The sequence below is a fragment of the Falco peregrinus genome, chromosome 14 (assembly GCF_023634155.1).
Source record: "Falco peregrinus isolate bFalPer1 chromosome 14, bFalPer1.pri, whole genome shotgun sequence".
In the NCBI taxonomy this organism is placed as follows: domain Eukaryota; kingdom Metazoa; phylum Chordata; class Aves; order Falconiformes; family Falconidae; genus Falco; species Falco peregrinus.
In genome coordinates, this window is record NC_073734.1 from 4,336,370 (window position 1) to 4,355,059 (window position 18,690).

Below are 18,690 nucleotides of genomic sequence, written 5' to 3' on the forward strand. Positions count from 1 at the left end.
TGTCTGTGTGCACCTGTAAAACAACTGAGTAACACCTTGCTCTGGGACAGTCTCACAGATAGGCCTTGCAGATCATGGGACTGACTTGGGTTAAAAATAGTTTGTTTTGTTTTTCCTGTATTATTTTTAACATGGATCAATTTCCCAGTCCACACGGCTGCCCAAGTGCAATTCAGAGGCTGGTGCGGGGACCAGGGGCGTACATGGCCTGAGGCTGCATCCACCAGCACAGCTGCAGGGATGAGCACTGCCAGCCTGAAGCTTCGGTGTGGGGCAGCTCAAAAACACCGATACACACTTTGGATCACAAAGCACCCAGTGTGTATTACTGCATCTGCCCTTAATAGTTATCCTGAGCCTCTGATCTGAAGTTGGCCCACGTGATAGTTGCCCAGTTTGGGGCACTGCCCATCCCAGGGCAGTTGTTGGCTTTGCAGGAGCTGGCTGTGGGACCTGCCTGGGGTTCTGTGTGCAATGGCAGTCAATGGAGGAATGGGTCTCGTGGGGTTTACTGGCCGGTCAGGAACCTGCAGCAGTGAAGCTGGTTTGCTGGCGGCTTCCTTTCTCAAGCTGCAAGACATAAAAGCTAAAGGAAAGATGATGTCTAAGACTGCTTCTATGTGATGTTCCTTTCTTTATATTTAAATATGACTGCTAAATGATAAAAGCTTAATATCTGCTTGGGCTAAGAGTCCAAGGAATTTCTTTCTTGCCTTTAATTTCCAATTAGCTGAGCCTCTCGAGTCTCCCTGCTCTGCCCCTGAGGCTATGTTATCATCCAACCCTCCATGCAGAGAAGCTTCTGAAATTGATGTAACTAATAATCATGGAAAAAGTCTTACTGCATTTACACTCTATGGCTGCAAAAATGGAGCCTTGATTTAAAATCCTGCAGCGACAAATGGATTATTTCAGTGGCAAATTAGTCTCTGTAGACCAACAATTTGGGGATCTGAACACTGGAATTGGAAACCAGAAGATCAATTCCGAACACTTAAAGCCAAGGTTAATGCCCTGCAAACTGTATTGAGTGCAGTGATGAAAGATAACATGCCTCTGCATTTTAAATGGGAAGCCGAGGAACACAGTGTTAGAAATGAAAATGGGCAAGTTCGGAAAAGAACGAGAGCGAGTGATCCCCACGTATTTGCTAATAAAACATTACACAGTGTCTGGGGCCTGAGTTTCCAGGAGAGTGCTGAGAGTGACAGTGGGCTTCTGCTAAAGGAGCTGGGACTAACATCGTCAAGAAGGAGGCTGTTGGACTTGGGACACTACGGCCGCGTGGAAGCTGGCAGTTCTCAGTACCTGCCAAGTCAAGCTTTTCCTGAACATGGTGGACAGCTTCCAAAAGCCTCCTGGTTTCACATAAAGTGAAGCCGACAAGATGAGGATCTCCCGACGGTTAGAGAATACTCTTTTTTCCAGTGAGGACATCTTTGCAGTAACCATGAAAAATAATTTTGCAGCTGAAGAAAGATCTTTTGAAGGTGAGAATGGTTTGAATTGGGGCTTTGGGCCGGGGAGGGCAGTGCTGGGAGGCAGTTTATTGTCTGCAGAGTTGCCAGCAGCCTCTGCAGCACAGCTAGCTGAGAAATCTGTCCCCAGGGATCTTGCTGTTGTCCTCAGCACTGGGAAACTTTACAAACTACACGCACTTTTACTGTCAAGAGTTACTCTGCTTGTCCAGTATCTAAATAACTGTTTTGCAGTTAGAGTGGCTTGTTTTCCATTTCTCTTAGCAGTTATAATACTTGGAAATAGACTTTTGTTTTTGGTTTCTGATAGTATTTGATGTGAGGAGTTTCTTGTATGTTATCAGAAGATGACACTGTGCCTATTCGTTTTTAAGAGCAGTTGTAAAGGAAGAACTGAAATCTCATTCTAAGTTCTTTTTTCCTTTGGAAAATGGCTATTTTAAACACCAAGAAAATTCTCCATTTGCCTGTTTTCTTTATATCCCCTTCCACCATTTAAAGTTTTTTTGTTGCTCGAAGTCTAGTTCAGATTATATAAATCCTAAATAAAGGTGGATCCCTAGCCAAAAGCCTGTGGTCTCTTAGGAGTGAAAAAAAACCTTCTGCCATACAGCTTCTTGAGAGAGCCAATCTGGCAGCTCTCTATGCCTTTGTCCCTCCCGGAGTCACTTAATACCCTTCTGGGTGATATGTAGGTTGGTAGCACGATTCCCATCTGAAAGGGATAGGGGATGAAAAGCCCATCGGCCCACTCGCCAGCAGCGGGGAATGCGTGCCAAATCCATTAGTTCTGGATCAGGCTCAAAATCCCCTCCTGGCTCAGCCAAGCTGGCCAGAGGAGAGAGAGGAGTTTTGTGTCTTCTCCAAGGGCCTGATCCAACCTGCTGCAGCAGGCAAGAGGTGCTGGGCTCGGCTCCATGCAAACAAGGGTGCTGTGGAAGAGTAGAGCTGGTTCATGATGCTTTCGCCTCTTTTAGGGGGGCAAAGCTAGCTCGTTACTCAGTATGGACGCTTCAGTCCTGAGACCAGGGAGCTGGCTGGGGAACTGCATTCTTCTGCTGTTGAAATAAGATATTTCAAATTTGGTTGTTTTTTTTTTTTTTTTTTTAAATGGGTTTAAAGTGCATGCGTTTCTAAAGCTGAAATTGAGACGAAACGTTCCAGCGGATTTGAAAGGAAATTTTCGTTCTCATTTCCCCTTGTGGGGTATGTTGAAATTTTGGGCATTTTGTTCCACTTCACACTGAAGTTTTAAAATCCTTAACGGAACAGAAACTTCCATATTCAGCACAGCTCTTCTTATTGCCCAGTTAAGCTGATCAGAGCTAGCTCCCAAGTTTTTATACCCCCAGTTTCTATGTTCACCAGATAACAATGTGTCTCGTCTCAGGATCTTAAATCACTTTGAAATCATTGATTACCTCTTTTGGCATCCAAAAGAGAGGCAAACCAGTGTTCCTCTGCTACAGTACCCTCTGGGGGTCCATATCTGAGGTGGTGGTTCCTCTGCCAGGCACAGAACAGCCCTAAAACTCTCCGAGCTGCAAGCAGATGTTGAGACACCTCCCCAGTGATATTCTGGAGCTGAAGTCCTTTGACATCACATTTGGAAATTGATCCTAGGAAAGTTCTTTTCAGATGGAAACTGCAGTAGGAGTTAGCACTGTTGTTTGTAAGGTTGAACAATTACAGGGAAAACTTACTTTGGATGTTAAAAACCAGTCTCTACTGGTAGGTGCAATTCATATCCTTTGAAATGGAGGATTAATGAGGTGAAGTTCTGACAGAGATCTGAGAAATGTTTTTTAAACCTGAGCTGGCATGTGGCATGATTTCTGGCACCTGAATCACTGGAAGTCCAATTTGGTGTAATCTTTATGCTCTTCCCGGCAGAACTGGTGGTGTATAAAAGGCCTGATCCCATGTCAGAGAAGGAGAGATCCCCCCAGCTGTTTCTTCACCCAGCTGCAGGACACAAAGGGACCCATGGGAGCTCTTGGCAGCTCATCCTGGTGAGAACTGCTGGTTTGCCCAGGGTCGGTTGGCATGAGGTGCCTGGAACCTCACTTAGCCTCAAGAAAAATGCGGTGGTGTCTTCTGCTAGTATCGGTGGTGGTTGTGTAGGAGGGTCACAAACAAGAAAAGCATGATGAAGACCCCAGCTTATGGTTCCTCCAATTAGTGAAGCAGAAGGCAGGGGTGCCTGGTGTTTGCACTGCAGGCAGGCTGCAAAAGAGCCCTTTCCCAGCTCCTGCTTATTTCCATGGGTAGGCAGATAAATTCCATCACTTCCATCCGCCAGGAAGAAGAGGAGTTGCTGGAATAGCTCATTGTCTGGTATCGTGGTTGGTAAGGTTACAAGAGAAACCCTTCCACCTCATCCAAGGGAGTGAGGGTGTTACGAAGCCCCTGTTCCAGTGGAAGGCTACGTGCTTTGTCCGTGTTGCTTCACTGGAACAGCTGCTAGAGAGGACTTTTCTGGTGCCAAAGAGATAATCTGACTTCAGGGAAAATCTTAGTCTGTAAGGGAATGGTTGTGAAAGGAGGCACGCTGACCTCCTGTGCAGGCTGTCTCTGGCAATAGCTTAACAAGAAAGGGAGCAATCTTTGTGCTGGCCTTCAGCTTGTCTCCGTTTGCACCTCAGGCAGACACCCGTTAAACGGGTGGCTTTTGCAGTCTATGGATGAATTAGGAAGAAAACAGAGCAGTGGAGGACCCAGTGTGCAGCAAATGGTTCCTGAGGGTTTGCACCAAGCACTGGGAACTACACAATGGCCCAGGACGTGTTGGCTGCTGGGATGCGGGCAGAATCGGTTGTTTCGTGAGCTGTGCTGTGTGCATGTGCCCATCACAGCAAAGTTGGAGAGGATATCAGCTTCCCTTCTGACAGCTGCTCCTCCCGTGTGAGAGCACCTCCTGCAGCAGGGAAGACCTGCGGGGCTGTTGGGAGCGACTGGTCCAGCAAAAAGTAGGAGAAAGCAGCTCCACGTTCATTACCAGGCTGCTGCAGCCCTGAGGACCCATCCTATGGGATCCACATCAAATCACTGCAAAACACCTGGGGGTAGCTGCTGGCACACTGTCACCTGCCTCAAAGACAGGCCCTAACGGCTGTGCAGAGGGTGTGGAGCTGAAGCTGCTCCCATCGCAGCTATCAGCAGCAAAACACTGAGCTCGGTCAGGGGTGTTGCATGCTAGGACTGCCTTTGCTTCCTGCAGCAGGTTGTACCCAGATGCATTTGGACCAGATCCAAGTCGTATTTGCTAATGTAAGAGATCTGTACTCATTCAGCAGTGTCTCTCCTGCCCGAAGTGGATTTTGCATGGACAAACGGCTGTTCACCCATCAGGAGGTGGGAGATAGGAGCTGTGTGAGAGTGCCCTGACCTGCCGTACATATGAGTAACACCAGTAACTGCTGAGCTGTTAGTCCAGGACGGATGGCTGTGTTATCATCCTGTAATCCAACGGTTTTAACAAACACAAAATGCAAATCCAGGAGTTCACAAGAAGTGACCGAGGGTTAGAAAAGCGGGAAATAGTTCAGTCCTAACAAGCTTGCTGTCTATACAGGGTGCTGGGCAGGGGTGAGGGAGGGTGGAAATGTAACCCCTTGGGCATGGGACTCCTTTCTGAAGCTGGGGGGGGAGGGGGCAAGGCAGGGTCCCAGGGCTCCGTGCACTGGGGAGATACGGCTCCACACACTGCAGGTACCAGAACAATCTTCAGAGGAGAAACTGGAGCTCTGTACACCGGGATACCGGGGCTCCACACAGCAGAGGCACCCGGTGTCTGTGCACCAGGTTACAGAGCACCATGCACTGTAGGTGTCAGGGCGGTGCGCATTGAGGTGCCGGGGCTCCCTGCTTTGAGGTGGCGGGGTGCCATGCTCTGGGGATACCTGGGCTCCCTGCACTGGGATGCCAGAGTTCCATGCTCTGGGGTAGCGGGCTCCATGCACGGGGGTGCCAGAGCTCCACGCACCGAGGGGTTGGGGCTCTGTACCCCAGGGTAGCAGAGCACTATGCGCTGGGGAGGACCAACACTCTGTACCCCAAGGTACCAGAGCTCCAGGCACTGGGGGGGACCAGTTCTCCATGCCCTGGGGTACCAGAGCTCTGTGCACCAGGGAGTTGCGGCTCCGTGCATGGGGATGCCAGAGCTCCACGCATGGGAGGACTGGGGCTCCACGCGCTGGGGGGGGCACAGTGCTCTGCACCCCGGCATACCAGACCTCCTTGTACCAGGGACTCGGGGGCTCTGTACCCCGGGATAGCAGAGCTCCATGCACTGGGGGGCCCAACGCTCCGTGCCCCGGGGTACCAGAGCCCCATGCCCCGGGGCACCAGAGCTCCACACGCTGGGGCAGGCCGATTCGCCATGCCCTGGGGTACCAGAGCTCCGCGCCCAAGGGGCTGGGGCTCCGCACCCCGTGGTACCAGAGCCCTGTGCGCCGGGGTTGGGGGTGGTCTGTGTGCACGGGGGTGCCAGAGCTTTGTGTGCGGGGGGGTCGGGGCTCCGTACCCCGGGGGGCACCGGCTCTCCGCGCCCCGGTGGTCAGGCCTCCGTGGTGCGGCGGCTCCGTGCCGCGGGGTGCCGGGGCCCCGCCCCCGCCGGGAGCCCCGCCCGCCCGAGCTGCGCACAGCGCGGCCGCCATGAGCGAGGAGCGGCTGCGGCGGGTCCGCGACCGGGTGCGGCCCTTCCCCGACTTCCCGGTGCCCGGCGTGCTGTTCCGGTGCGGAGGGGCCGGGGCCGGGGCCTGCCCAGCCTGTCCCGGCAGCAGCCGCCCCCCCGGCGGGGGCAGCTCGGCGGGGAGCCGGGCCAGCCCCCGGCGGCACTAACCGCTCTGCCTCTCTTTGCAGCGATATCAGCCCCTTGCTGAAGGACCCCGCCGCCTTCAGGGCTTTGATTGATCTTCTGGAAGATCATTTGAGGGTATCTTTCCCCCAAATCGACTTCATTGCAGGTGAGTGACGGTTGAAGCATCCCTGCAGGCCGGCGCCCAGCACCGTGGCCTCGGGCCGCCCGCGGGAGCCAGGGAGGCGCCTGGGCTAACGGGCAGCGAATGCTGTAGCCCTCGGACACGGTGATCACCTGCGTGTTGGCCTTAATGTGTGGTAACGCTGAGACAGGTTATACCCTTAACCTACTCCTGTAGTTTCCTGAAATACTGGTTTGGGATGTGGCAGGCACCATCTGATGATATTTCAGTGCCAATTTCATAATTCGTTGCTTTTTCATTTAAAAAAAAAAAAACCAACAAAAAACACAACAGTTAGGGAGTGCAGAAAGCATGCTGCGCCTGTAAGGTCTCGCACGGTCCCTGTGGCAGGGACGGACCCTGTTCCAGCATGTTTTCCTTCTCAGGGGGCCTTTTCGAGCCAACAGAAACAGCCTCTGTGGCGATACCGCCTTGCAGCACACCTGTGGAGGAGGCTGAGAATGAGAGTGCTTAGGAAAGCAGTGCTTGGGCTGGGTGATAGCCCAAAGTTCAAGGCGTCTAGACCAAACTGGGGCCATGTGCCTCATGATAACTAAAGTCTGTCCCCACAGCGAGACAAAGTCCTTGGTTGTGTGGCCGAACTGATAGCGGGGCTTCGCTGACCTTATCTCTTAAGAAAGGGAGCAACGGGGAGGTGAAATGGGCTGATGGGGGGGGATCGGTGGGGTGCCCTGAAGCCCATCAGCAGCACATCTTGCCAAACACAGGCAGCACAGGAACGTGGTGTGTGTTTTCAACCCACGGAAATGACACCTAAGAGCAGATTGCTTCTAGACACCCCCCTGAACATGGGAGGATAAACCTGGGATGTTGTGCAAAGACCCGCCCTAGTCAAATGGCTCTGTTCTGAGTATTCGTGCTGCTCTGCTCCCCCAGGCCTGGACTCCCGTGGCTTCCTCATAGGCCCCCCTCTGGCTCAGAGACTGGGGATTGGCTTTGTGCCAATACGGAAAAAGGGGAAACTTCCCGGTCCAACCGAGTCCGTCTCCTACGCCTTGGAATATGGCAAGGTAATGCCCAGGGAGGAGAAGAGGGCTTCCAGTCTGGTCAGTGCAGGACAGGGGGTGTCAGTGAAGGGACAGGGTGATAAAACCAGTGAGGGGGTCCCCAAGCTGGGTTTCACAGCCAGCGCTGATGCCGGGGGCAGCCTGGCACAGCACAAGCTTCAGGAGCAGTGCTGAGCTTCACCTGCCCCAGCATGGCAGCTCCCTCCCTGAGCCGTGACACGTGGTGTCAGCGAGCCGCGCTGTGATTTTGGGGGGGGGGGGGGGGGGGCTGGTGGTAAGACTTGGTGCTAAATTGCTTTCTTTGGCTTGAATTCAGGGGCACGAACATGGAGTGTGTTTCCCACTCTTCCAGTAAGTGGTACAAGTAAATGCCTTTATTGCATGGCTTCAAAAAGAGCGTTCGCCTCGTAACACCACAGCCTCGCTGATGGAAGAGCAGAGGTGTAAGCCTAATAACACGCTACCGCTGTAACTAACGGCAGCCAGGGACTAGCAGCAGAAACCCCAAACTTAGGCATTATTTATGAGGATTGTTTGGGCCAACCTCTGCCTGGGACAAGGACGTGCCTGTGATGGTTTGGGCCTGCCTTGGCAGCGCTGTCAAAGCAGAGCCCTCCAGCCCGGTGCATTACAGAAGATTTTCCCCCTGGAGAACTGCTTTGGGATAAGGTTTCATGATGGGACCATAACTCACTTGATGAATGTTTGGGATCTTGATGTGCCAGAGGGTTGGCCCAGCAGTCACCTAACCTGCTATGTATTTCCGTGACACTCCCCTGTAGCTGGAGTATGTGTTTTTTGGGCGTTTAGGTGCTGAGTGTTAAGGTTGATCTTTGCTGAAGAGTTGCCTGCATTCCACCATGTGTTAGCAGTTTGTGAAGTGTTTCTCTGTAGGGCAAGACTAAAATGAACCTGCTCTTTCCATCCTGCAGGCTGAACTTGAAATCCAGAGCGATGCCGTGGAACCGGGACAAAAAGTAGTTATTGTGGATGACTTGCTTGCAACTGGAGGTGAGGGAAGCAGATGATGTTAGAGCATGTGTAACCCCCGCAAATGTGTGTTGGTAGCAGCAGGAGTGGCTGTGGGGTTTGAAGCTTGCCTTGGCGCTGCTCAAGTGACAATGTTTGTGCTCAACCTCTGTGTCGCGCAGGTACCATGTGTGCAGCCTGTGAGCTGATGAAGAGGCTGAAGGCTGAAGTCCTGGAGTGCCTGGTGATCATAGAGTTAAAACTCCTGAAAGGATCGGAAAAGCTCAAGTCCATCCCTTTCTACTCTCTGCTGCAGTATGACTGAGGAGGAGCAGGGAGAAGGGAACACGCACCCTGAGCTGCGAACGAGTTTGGGTTTGGGGCTTTATTCAGTGACTCTTGATGTCACAAGGGGGTGGGCAAGGGGGAACCGTACAATTTTGATCCTGGCTAAGTGCTATACAGTCTTAAGTCCTGTTTTATTTTCCAAGCCACAGATTAAGATGTGTTGAGTGTAAAGATGGTTTTTGGAGTTCATCCTTTTGGGAAGAAGGAACAGCCTGATTGTTTTGGGGGATGAAGACCAAGACGCAGCTTCACTGAATATGTATTGTTTTAGGAGACCAAAGTGAAAACACTGCTGCTGAGGCAGGAGAGGTGGGACAGCTTAGGGGACCCAGCATTGCCTTTTGGTTGAGCCGTGCCTGGTCAGCCTCCTGGGAACCCATTGCAAGTTTGCCAAAGAAACAAAAGATGGGCAAAAAGCGATTATTTGTCCAAGGGATCAGTTCCTCTGTTTGACCTCAGGGGATGGTCTGGTTGCTCTCTGCTGTTGCTCATGCCAGAAGAGCAACTTCTGCTTGCTGAGTATAAACTCCTAAAATCAGGAGGCAGCCTCTGCCAACGCAGCGGAGGTCATGGGTATAGATGAGCTCAAACACCGCGTCAGCTTGCAGCCTGGCTGGTGTTCTCCTTCCCTTCAGACCACAGGAGGCTGAAGGTGTCTGCCTTCCCTGGGTGCAGGATAGTTATTAGCAGTGGTTTTTCGCAAAACCAGGAGCAAGCTACGTCATGAGAAGTAGCACACAGCTGGGTGACAGCCAGTGAGGAAAGGGACATGCACATGCTCAGGGATGTTTGCCTGCCTTCTGTCCAGCAGCACTGGCACCTACCAAAGCCTGCAGCTCCAGTTGGGACTGGCAGCTTTTGTTTAGCACAAATACCTGTCCACCACGAGGTATCTGCCTGCCAGTGCTGCCAACTCCTCTCTGCTGCGTTAGTCTTGGGGCATTGAAGGGACAATGCCAGTTTGGAGCCCATTCTTGCTGGTATGTTTGGTGTCAGATAAGGCAACAGGAAAGAAAGAAAAGGTGTTATGCCTGCAGCTGAGCTCTGGCAGTCTCAGCTTGCGTGATGGATGACGGGTTAGGACATGTTCTTCTGTAGCATGGTTCGGTTTGGTCACAGGCATAGCTAAAACCCAGTATGCCAAGTCTTTCACATACCTGAAAAGATTAGGGACTGTGTCCCTGTCCTAGCAGGAGCTGAACTCACTGGTAAAATAAATGTTGACTCACTCTTACTTTTTTTCTAAACAGTCTCAGAGCTGTTCTTGCAGTAGCTGAAGCTGTTAATTACCCTTGTGAGCATCCTCCTCCAAACCCAGGCTGTCAGTGGAGAACAAGGCTGTGGTGTGAGCTCCCCATTGCCACCCCAAATGCTTGGAAGGAATCACTTGCCCAGACTGAGCACTTCAGGTATCTTTTCACCATGCCTGGCACCATCCTCTAGCTGGGGTGGGGTACCCAGGCTGGTCCTGCTGGATTGCAGTGGAATTTCCCAGTGCTGGTGGGAGCGTAGACCAAGCTCACCTGCTGCATACCCTGCTCTTACACTTGTAAGCGCTATTGCAGCTGTTTTTGTCACCATTTCTTGAAAAGCCACTTCATCGCTGCTCAGTTTGCACTGAGAAACACTATTCCCCTGGGAGAAACCTACTCCAGGGCACTTGTTTTCACAGCCAGCCCCTGCACAGAGCCAAGGGAGGCAGCGCCTCGCACGCATACTTGGCACAAGGAGATAGTCCCCGCTGCGAGGTAGAGAAGGGAAAAATTAGTTCCACCCCAAAGAGCTGTGGAAAGCAGCTGCGCGCTGTGGAAGGGAGCGTAAGCCCTGCCAGTGCCAGAGCTGGCTGCGCGCGGGGCCAAGAGGTGACATCAGGGAACCCAGGGACAGTGCCTTCGCCTTGGCCAGGCTGTCAGCAACCATTGATGTAATTTGCTCGCAGGCTGTGCAGGCGTGGCTTACAGGTGGGAGGCAGGGGTCTGTCCCACGCAGCAGCACAGGAGCTCGCAGGAGCGTTCCCGGGGCGCACAGCGCCTGCCAGGCTGCCGAAAGCAGCTCCTCTCCCCCGCGGCGAGGTTGGGCAGCCTGGCCAGGAGCCCAGCGCCTCGCACCCCCCAGCCCTGCGCATCCCTCCAGCCTCTGGGCCAGGCTTAAACCCCCTTCCCTGAGAACGGGGCTACCCCCTGCCAGCAGTGCCGGCCAACTGGCTGCATGACGGCAAGCAGGGTCTTGAGGAGGAAGAGGAGGGCCTGCCTGCTCCCAGCACTTCAGGTAGGCATGCCTCCATGGTCCCCCACCCAGAGGGATAAAGGACAGTCGCCTTTCCACACAAGCCCTTGGCGTCCCACGCCAAAAGCAGCCCAGTTTGGCTCAGGAGGCGGTGCGAGGTGTGCCCGACGTGGCACTGGGGCAGGGGCAGCTATCCCCTCCTCCCCTGCACCAACGCTGCCCATCCTGCAGCAAACGCTGACCTGAGCTGGGCACTAGGCCAGGCCAGCACCTCTGCAGCACCTCCTTGTCCCTCTTCCCGAGCTGCTTCAGCCAAGTGGTCCGAACTTTTCCCTGGGGAAAAAGCCCACCCCTGCACCCACCCCCAGCCCTGCCTGTTCCTGTCCCCACGGGAGCTGCTCTGCAGTCCCCATTTACAAAAGCTACATTCAGTTCCCTGCAACCCCACGGTCACTTTTTCCAGTAAGTCTTTCTCCAGGAGCTGGATGACCCAGCCCTTCCCTGCGTGTGCCGGCTGGCGCCAATTGCCATGGAGAACCGTGGAGCTAATACGGCACAGAGAGGCAGCTCACCGAGGAAGAGCGCTGGGTTAATACAAGTCAGCTATATTTAAAACATTTAATACAAATATGTTTTGACAAGTCCTGTAGTTGTTTCCAGTGAGTGCTGGAGATGAGTTTTCCCTCCCTTAAAAACAGACAAGGCCCAGAGCTCCAAAAACATAAATTTGTGACTTCTTCTCTCACTCCTTCCTGCTCGTCACCCTCTCACCCTGCCCAGTCCTGCCTCCACCCCACCAGAGCCCAGCTAATGGAAGAAACCTCCTACTTCAAACCTTCTGGAGAAGACAGCAAAGGCGAGAAGAGGGTGCTAGCTCCTCTTCGCTGTCTGCATTGTCACCCTAGGACGCAGGACTGCCTGCCCCCCCTCAAGAGTTAGGGGAGCTATGATCCTTGTGGACCCTGGCGGAGGGGTTACTTAAATTAAGGCATTTTGCTCTTCCTCAGACATCCCGGAGGACGAACCAGATCCCAGAGCGCAGTTGAGATTTGCTACATTTAGAGGAGATTGAACAGGGGAAGCCTCAGCCCTTGGGGGGCTCAGAGGGCTTCTGCCTCACTTGCTGCCTTGGTGAGCCTCTGGATGATGAGGCTGAGGTCCTTCCCTTTGTCCAGTTTGATGTAGGTGTCTGTCCTGATGGCATGGATTCCCACCCAGTCGGGCAGCAGCTCTGCGAAGAGGTGCAAATGTTTCTCCATCTCACCTGCAAACAGGAGCAGCAGCCACTGAGTCAGAGCTCAGCTCCCCAGCCCCTTCCTCCTGCAAAGACCCTCCTGTGCTGGTGAGACCACCCCTTGCTTTCCTACCGGGAGGCATCTGTGTGGCGTAGCTGTCAGCCATGCGGGCACAAGCCACCTCCATGGTCAGCGCCTGCTTCTTCTCGGCCACAAAGATGTTGCGCAGGATGCGGGCCATGGCCGGCAGCCGCCCCAGCATGGCGAGCCGCTCCTCTTGCTGTGGGTCCCGTGTCATCAACGCCTGGAGCTTCTGCGCCTCCTTCATCCGGATCTAAAGACGGTGGATTTAGATTAGATGTTGGGAAGAAATTCTTCCCTGTGAGGGCGGTGAGGCATCAGCACAGGTTGTCCGGAGCAGCTGTGGGTGCCCCATCCCTGGCAGTGTCCCAGGCCAGGCTGGACGGGGCTGGGGGCAACCTGGGCTGTGGCAGGTGTCCCTGCCCATGGCAGGGGGGCGGAACTGGGGGGGCTTTAAGGTCCCTTCCAGCCCAAACCATCCTATGATTCTATGATCTTGGGGAGTGGAGAAAATGGGGGTGAAACAGGCAGGTCCCCCCAGCACCAGCGTTGCGGCCAGGATTGAATTACTCACCCTCTCAAGCAGGGCCTGGGACACCCCTTTCAGAGCACTGGAGGTGCTGGCAGGGGACGGTGCTTTGGAAACGGCCGGTTCTCCTGCACCGGCTTCAGCGGTTCTCAAGGCCAGGTTGGCAAGAGCTTTTTCCATCTGCTCATGTGGAAGGAGGAGGAGTTGGGTTACAGCTGGGAGCCGCTCACACTGGAGGAAGGAGAAGTTTTCCCTCTGCCGCCCCCGCCACCACCCTGCAGCCCAGCACTGCCACTCCAGCACGTCCGACCCATCCCTGCGCAGAGGACAATTGGGGTGCTGCATCTATCTCCTCTGCCAGCCCCCAAAATCAGTACTGACAGCTCCTCTGGCCTGAAACCAGCGGCGGTGCCAGCCAGGCTTGCATTCCCACCTGCCTACATTTCACAGTGCTCCGAGCCCTGTGGCTCTGAAATGGTCCTTCCCGACCTCGGTGGTGACACCCTTCCTGGAGAGACAGCTAGTTTGAGGTCTGCCAGCCCCAGACGGAGCCAGACCCCAGTTCTGACTCACCTTAGGGATCAGCATCCCCCGAGCCGTGCTCAGCACCTCCTGGGCTGTGGTGAGCCTGTCCTCCTGGGGCGGCTGTGGCAGCTCTGCTGGGCTGATGTCCGGCACCTCATCCACTTTGAAGCGGGGATGCCAGCGGGTCAGCTTCTCCTCTGGCACCACCATGGGAGGGTTGAGGGCAGCCAGGAATGCCTGGAGAGAGGCAAGAGTTGCATCATGGCACCTGTGGGCCAGGTATGGGGGAGCCGACCGTTGTTCTGCACTCCCACTATGGCTTGGCAACACACGGCAGCTGGCTTGGAGGAAGATCAGAGCCAGATTCCAGCTGCCATCCTCCACATCCACATCCAGCTGCCAAGAGCATCCCACAGGAACCAGCCATGTTCCTCAGCCTGGATGCCAGCCCGCACCTTCCACTCGCTTCCTAGACAGGAAGCGGAGCAACCCCAGACTGCAAAAAACAGCGGAGGGTGCCAGGGGTCCTCACCTTGTGGTGCTGCTTGACAATGTTCACCAGGTTGTGGTTGAACTCCTTCCTGCGCTCCAGCAAGCGCAACGCCGACAAGTGTGGGCGGCCATTCACTTTCTCCTCTACAAGGACAGACACGAGCGTTACCTGCAGCACCTCAGCAAAGCACGGCAGCACCATGACGAGGCCCAAACCTCAAGAGCCTCAGGAAGCACAAGATCAGAGCCGTGCCGTGGGGCTGAGCTGCTGCCAGAATCACTGCCCCGTCATCCTTCCACTTGTCCCAAAAAGCATTTTCCACTCCTAACACGCTCAGGCCCTTATGCCTCTAACAGACCAAGCAGGGAGCATCCCTGGGGATTCAGGGATCCCAGCCAGGGCTGAGCGCACCCCGACTCTTCAGGCACCCCCCGAGTCATACATACCTTCCCCCAGCACTGGCTCCAGCGTGAGTTGGTAGTCAGACTTCTTCATGCCGTTGCTGAAGGTGGGGATGTTCTTCTCCTGGCGCAGCCGGTACGAGGTGGGGTATACCGCCTTGATCTGCCCCATGTGCCGCTCCTCAAACTGCCTGCAACAGCACTGGAGGTCGGGAACCCCAAGGGCATCGGGACAGCAGGGCAGCAGCCCCGATAACTTCAGCTGGGACCCCCAAACGAGCTGCCCACTGCTGCTAACTTACTTGCGCATCATGTCCTGCACCCCCTGCTTGACCTTCGCGAAGGTGATGGTCTCGGCACGGTTGAAGAGCATCCCAGCAATGGTGTCCACACTACGGAACATCTCCGCCAGCACCTTGAACTTGTAGGGCAGCGTGAGCCCTGGGGGCAGGTCCTGCGCGAGGGTGTGGAACCGCTGGTACGCAGGGGCCTTCTCGCTGCTGGGAAAGGAGAGGTCAGAGTCCCCCGTGCCCAACAACCACTGGGCATGGTGACTGGTGCGGGGACAGCCCTGAGGGTGCAGCCAGGGACCGAGACTGGCCAGCATGGGGGTCCCACTGCTGACAGGGTGGACTCCAGAGCCCAGGAGCTGCGTGCCCACCCTAGACAGGGGAGACCCCTCTCCTCTCCCCATTCCCAAACCCTTCCCTGAGCAACCCATGCCAGTATCTGGGTCACATCACCCATCCAGGGGACGCCGATGCCCCAGCGCTCACAGCAGTCAGGGTGGCTTGGACCACGCTCAGGGAAGCCCTTCGCATGCGGGGGGGCCCCAGAGAGCCCCAGACCCCCCTCATGGGGTGGCAAGACCCCTGCAAAACTGCTGCAGGGCTGAGCAGTGGAAAAAGTCTGTGGCAGCCACTGGGACAGCCCAATTTCCCCTCAAACCTGGGGCTGCATCCCTGAGGCTACTCCTCACCCAGCCTCTGCTGCAGGAGCTGCCACCCCAGTGTCCTCAGACGGCTGCGCCTCCAGCACGGCTTTGCTTCCCGCTTTCTTTTGGCGGATCCGCAGTTCCAGCTGCCGCACTTGCTCCAGACGGCTTCGCAGGCTGATTCTGGCCTCAGCGGGGACCGGGGGCGGCTGGGCCAGCATCTTCATCCTCTGCAGGCGGCACCGCAGCTCGGCCAGGTCCTCCTGGGTGGGGAGGGGGCACAGGGTCAGAGCAGGGCTGGTGCAGCGGCAAGGAACACAGCAAAACACGGGCACAGAAAGCTGGGCTCATCCCGCACCCGCTGCAGCTGCCTGGCTGTCCCCGGGGGGGCTGCGCTGGGCTGTGTACCCCCATCCTGCTCGCGGCCGGGGGAGAGGATGGTGTTGGGGGGGTGGTCCGCTGCCAGGTCCTGCGCGGGGGGCGTCGGGGGACATGGAGCAGCTGGAGACGAGGGGCTGGTGGCCTGCAAGGGAGCAGAGATGTGTTAGAGGCTGCCGGGGGATGTGTGAGGAGCCCACCCACCGGGAACCCCTCCCCGATGTCCCCCCCACAACCTTGCGGGGGGGGGGCGGGGGGGGGGAGCCAAGGAGGAAGCCTGCACTAGGGGCAGGGGACAAGCCCTGGAGGGGGGTGTCTGCACCAGAACGGGGGGGGCGAGCCCCGGGGGGTCTGCACTAGGGGCAGGGGTTCAGCCACCGGGGGGTCGCTCCAGAGACGGTGTCCCGGTTCCACGGCTCCCCCGACCCACTCACCGCCCCAGCCCCCCCCCAAGCCCGCAGCCCGGGGGCTGCACACATGCCCGCCCCCAGCGGCTCCCTACCGCGGCCGGTGGCCCCGGCTCCGCGTCCCGGTGCAGCTCCAGCCGCTTCCGCGCCGATTTCCCGCCCGGCTCCCCGGGCCAGGCCCGCGCCGGTGTCTCCGCTTCCATCTCCCGGCGGCTCCGCTTCCTGCCCGCCAGCCCCGCCGCGGCCGGCCAGCCCCCGCGGGCCGGGGTGCGCGGCGAGCCGGGCAGCGAGCTCAGCCCTGCCGGGGCACCGTCCTCCTCCGTCCCCCGCGGCACCGGGGAGCCGGCGAGAGCGGCCTTGGGCCGGCGGCCGCCGCCGCGCTTGGCCGAGACCCCGGCGGCCGCCTTGGTGCGGCCGAAGAAGTCGGTGAGGCGGCGCTGGGCCATGGCGGTGGTGGCGGCCCCGGCCGCGGTGGCGATCGCGGTCCCGGTCCCGGCGCACCGACACGTGAACCCGCTACCGCGCGCGCCAAAAGCTCCGCGCTTGGCGGGAACGCACGCGCCCCAGCGCTGCCCACCGCGGGCCGGGAGGGGTCACGTGGGCGGGGATTGGCGCCACGGGGCTCTTAAAGGCGCCGTGTCCCCATATTACGGTGCTGCACGTGGGGGCCGGAGAGCGCGGACCCGGTCCGGGGTGGGGGTCGCCGGCCTCGCCCGGGGCCGCAGCGTCCGGTTCCGTGCGGCATGGGCAGGGGTGGCGGCTGCCCAGGCTCGGGCTGGTGCAGAGGGGGGAGGGGCTGCGAGCGGGGGGAGCCCTGAGCAGGGGAGAGTTGGGCAAACAGCATCGGAGATGGTGCTGGCCCAGCTAGCCCTTGGGCTGGTGGTCACCCCTCTTAGCAGCCCAGGGAGCTGCTTGCTTGCAGCTCTCGTGGGGCCCAGCCCTGCCTGGCTTCCAGCGGGAGCTCTGTGGTGGCCACGGGGTCCCCTTGAGGGACACTGCCGCCTTTCCCTACACTCGCAGCTCCGGGCAGTGGCCGGTGCTCTGGCTAGGGATAGCCGTGGGTGCAGGGGGCTCCAGAGGCACCCACACCAGCATTCCCCTGCCCCATGGCGTGCCTGGGTGCTAATGGCACTGCCCGGACGTGGGAGAAGCTTGCTCGCCCATAAACCGCCTGGCCGGGCACTCAGGCCATGCCCGCAGCACATTACGGGGCCGCACGCTCCTCCAGCATCTCTCTTAACGCCTGAGCCAGGCCGGCAAAGTGGAGCGAGGCCACTCAGGGCCGGATTCGGCGGCGCGAGGCAGGGCTCTGGGGTGCCGTTCCCGGTGCCCATTTACTCCCACAGCCTCCATCGCGCTCAGCGCCGGGCTGGGAGTGAGATGCCGGGGTGGATGCTGTGCACCACCCTTTCCTGGATCCATTCTGGGTGGGGGGATGCAGCCCGGGGCTTGTGCAGCGGTAATTTCCACGCCTGGGTCCCACGGACGTGGGGTTAACGCAGAGCTGGGTGGCTCAGCACCACAAATGCTTTATTTACGTGAGTGAATCCCTCTGGGTCCCAGTGGTGAGGGTCGCTGCGGCTGGGCAGAGGGGCTGAGTCCCTGCTCAGGGGTGGTTTGGGCAGCCACAGCCTGTCCCAGCTCCCACGAGGGGCTGTGCCCAGAAAAACTCATCTGGCTGCAGGTGTTTGGGGGCCCTCAGGCCCACCCGCCCTTGGTTCAGTGGGCAACGCTGTGCAGGGGGCTGGGGCTGGGGCACATCTGGGGTCCGGGGTGCAGGAGAGCCCCAAGAACACTGGAGTGAGCCCAGGGAAGAGAGCAGAGCCCAGCAAGGTGGGGAGCAGGTTGGCAGGCAGCGAGCCAGCTGGATGCTAATTTATTAAATGAGTTCGGAAAACAAATGCGGGGAAGCCAAGGAATGCAGAGAATTTCATGGGCCGATGCTCGATGCTTCCTGTTAGGGGCTGGAGGTTACCAGCGCTGGCCAGCTGCTGCCCGCCACCCCGTGCCTGCCGGTGATGCCACCTGTGCCACCGGCTGTGCCCAGCACCCTCCTGGCCAGGGCTCAGCTCAGGCTGCGGCGGTGAGCGTGGCACACAGCCCCCGGGCTGTGCAACTGTGCGCCCAGCACCCCTCATCTGGGCACCCAGCTCGGTGGGTGCGTGGCCACCCATCTGCCTCCCCAGGGCATGCCGCGCGCACCCATTTCCAGGGATCTGGGGCCACGCACCCAGCGCTGGGACACAAGATCCAGCCCCCGAGGTGCGCAGCCACGCACCCAGCACCCCTCATCTGGGCACCCAGCTCGGTGGGTGCACAGCCGCCCAGCTATCTGCCTGCCCAGGGCGTGTGCTGTGCACCCATTTCCAGGGATCTGGGGCCACGCACCCAGCGCTGGGACCACAGCCCCCGGCCGCGCACACCGGCTCCGGGGGGCGCACGGCCCACCTGCCCGCTCCCGTGCGGGGCTCTCTGCCCCGGCTGCAGGGCTCCGCGCCCCAGCGCCGCCTCAGCTCCAGCCTCCTTGGTTTATTTATTTTTTTTTTACTACGAAGCAAACAGGAAACACATCAGCTTTTTTTTTTTTTTTTTTTTTTATAATTTTTTACGATAGCTTTTCCCCCGTGCTACCCTTTCTGCCAGCGGCGGGATCCGGGGGGGCTGCGGGGTCCGGGC

The 18,690-nt window shown here is 57.5% G+C and overlaps 2 protein-coding genes across 3 annotated transcripts; one reads left to right on the plus strand and one right to left on the minus strand.

The window, feature by feature from the left end:
• Positions 1 to 6,057: 6,057 nt before the first annotated feature.
• APRT (adenine phosphoribosyltransferase) lies at positions 6,058 to 10,052 on the plus strand. Its single transcript, XM_055818501.1, has 5 exons — positions 6,058 to 6,214; positions 6,342 to 6,445; positions 7,358 to 7,491; positions 8,421 to 8,499; positions 8,640 to 10,052. Exons 1-5 carry the CDS (start codon positions 6,135 to 6,137, stop codon positions 8,780 to 8,782), a joined length of 540 nt encoding a protein of 179 aa, XP_055674476.1. The 5' UTR covers positions 6,058 to 6,134; the 3' UTR covers positions 8,783 to 10,052.
• Positions 10,053 to 12,068: 2,016 nt separating this feature from the next.
• Positions 12,069 to 16,582, minus strand: CDT1 (chromatin licensing and DNA replication factor 1). Of its 2 annotated transcripts, none has more exons than XM_055818662.1 (10): positions 16,110 to 16,582; positions 15,588 to 15,752; positions 15,275 to 15,492; positions 14,598 to 14,792; positions 14,341 to 14,486; positions 13,934 to 14,037; positions 13,450 to 13,638; positions 12,922 to 13,056; positions 12,399 to 12,600; positions 12,069 to 12,295 (listed from the first exon to the last, which is right to left on the minus strand). In XM_055818662.1, exons 1-10 carry the CDS (start codon positions 16,458 to 16,460, stop codon positions 12,132 to 12,134), a joined length of 1,869 nt encoding a protein of 622 aa, XP_055674637.1. In that variant the 5' UTR covers positions 16,461 to 16,582; the 3' UTR covers positions 12,069 to 12,131. The 2 variants fall into 2 exon arrangements, with proteins under 2 accessions (XP_055674637.1, XP_055674635.1); XM_055818660.1 differs by having other exon boundaries at positions 14,598 to 14,795.
• Positions 16,583 to 18,690: the final 2,108 nt, after the last annotated feature.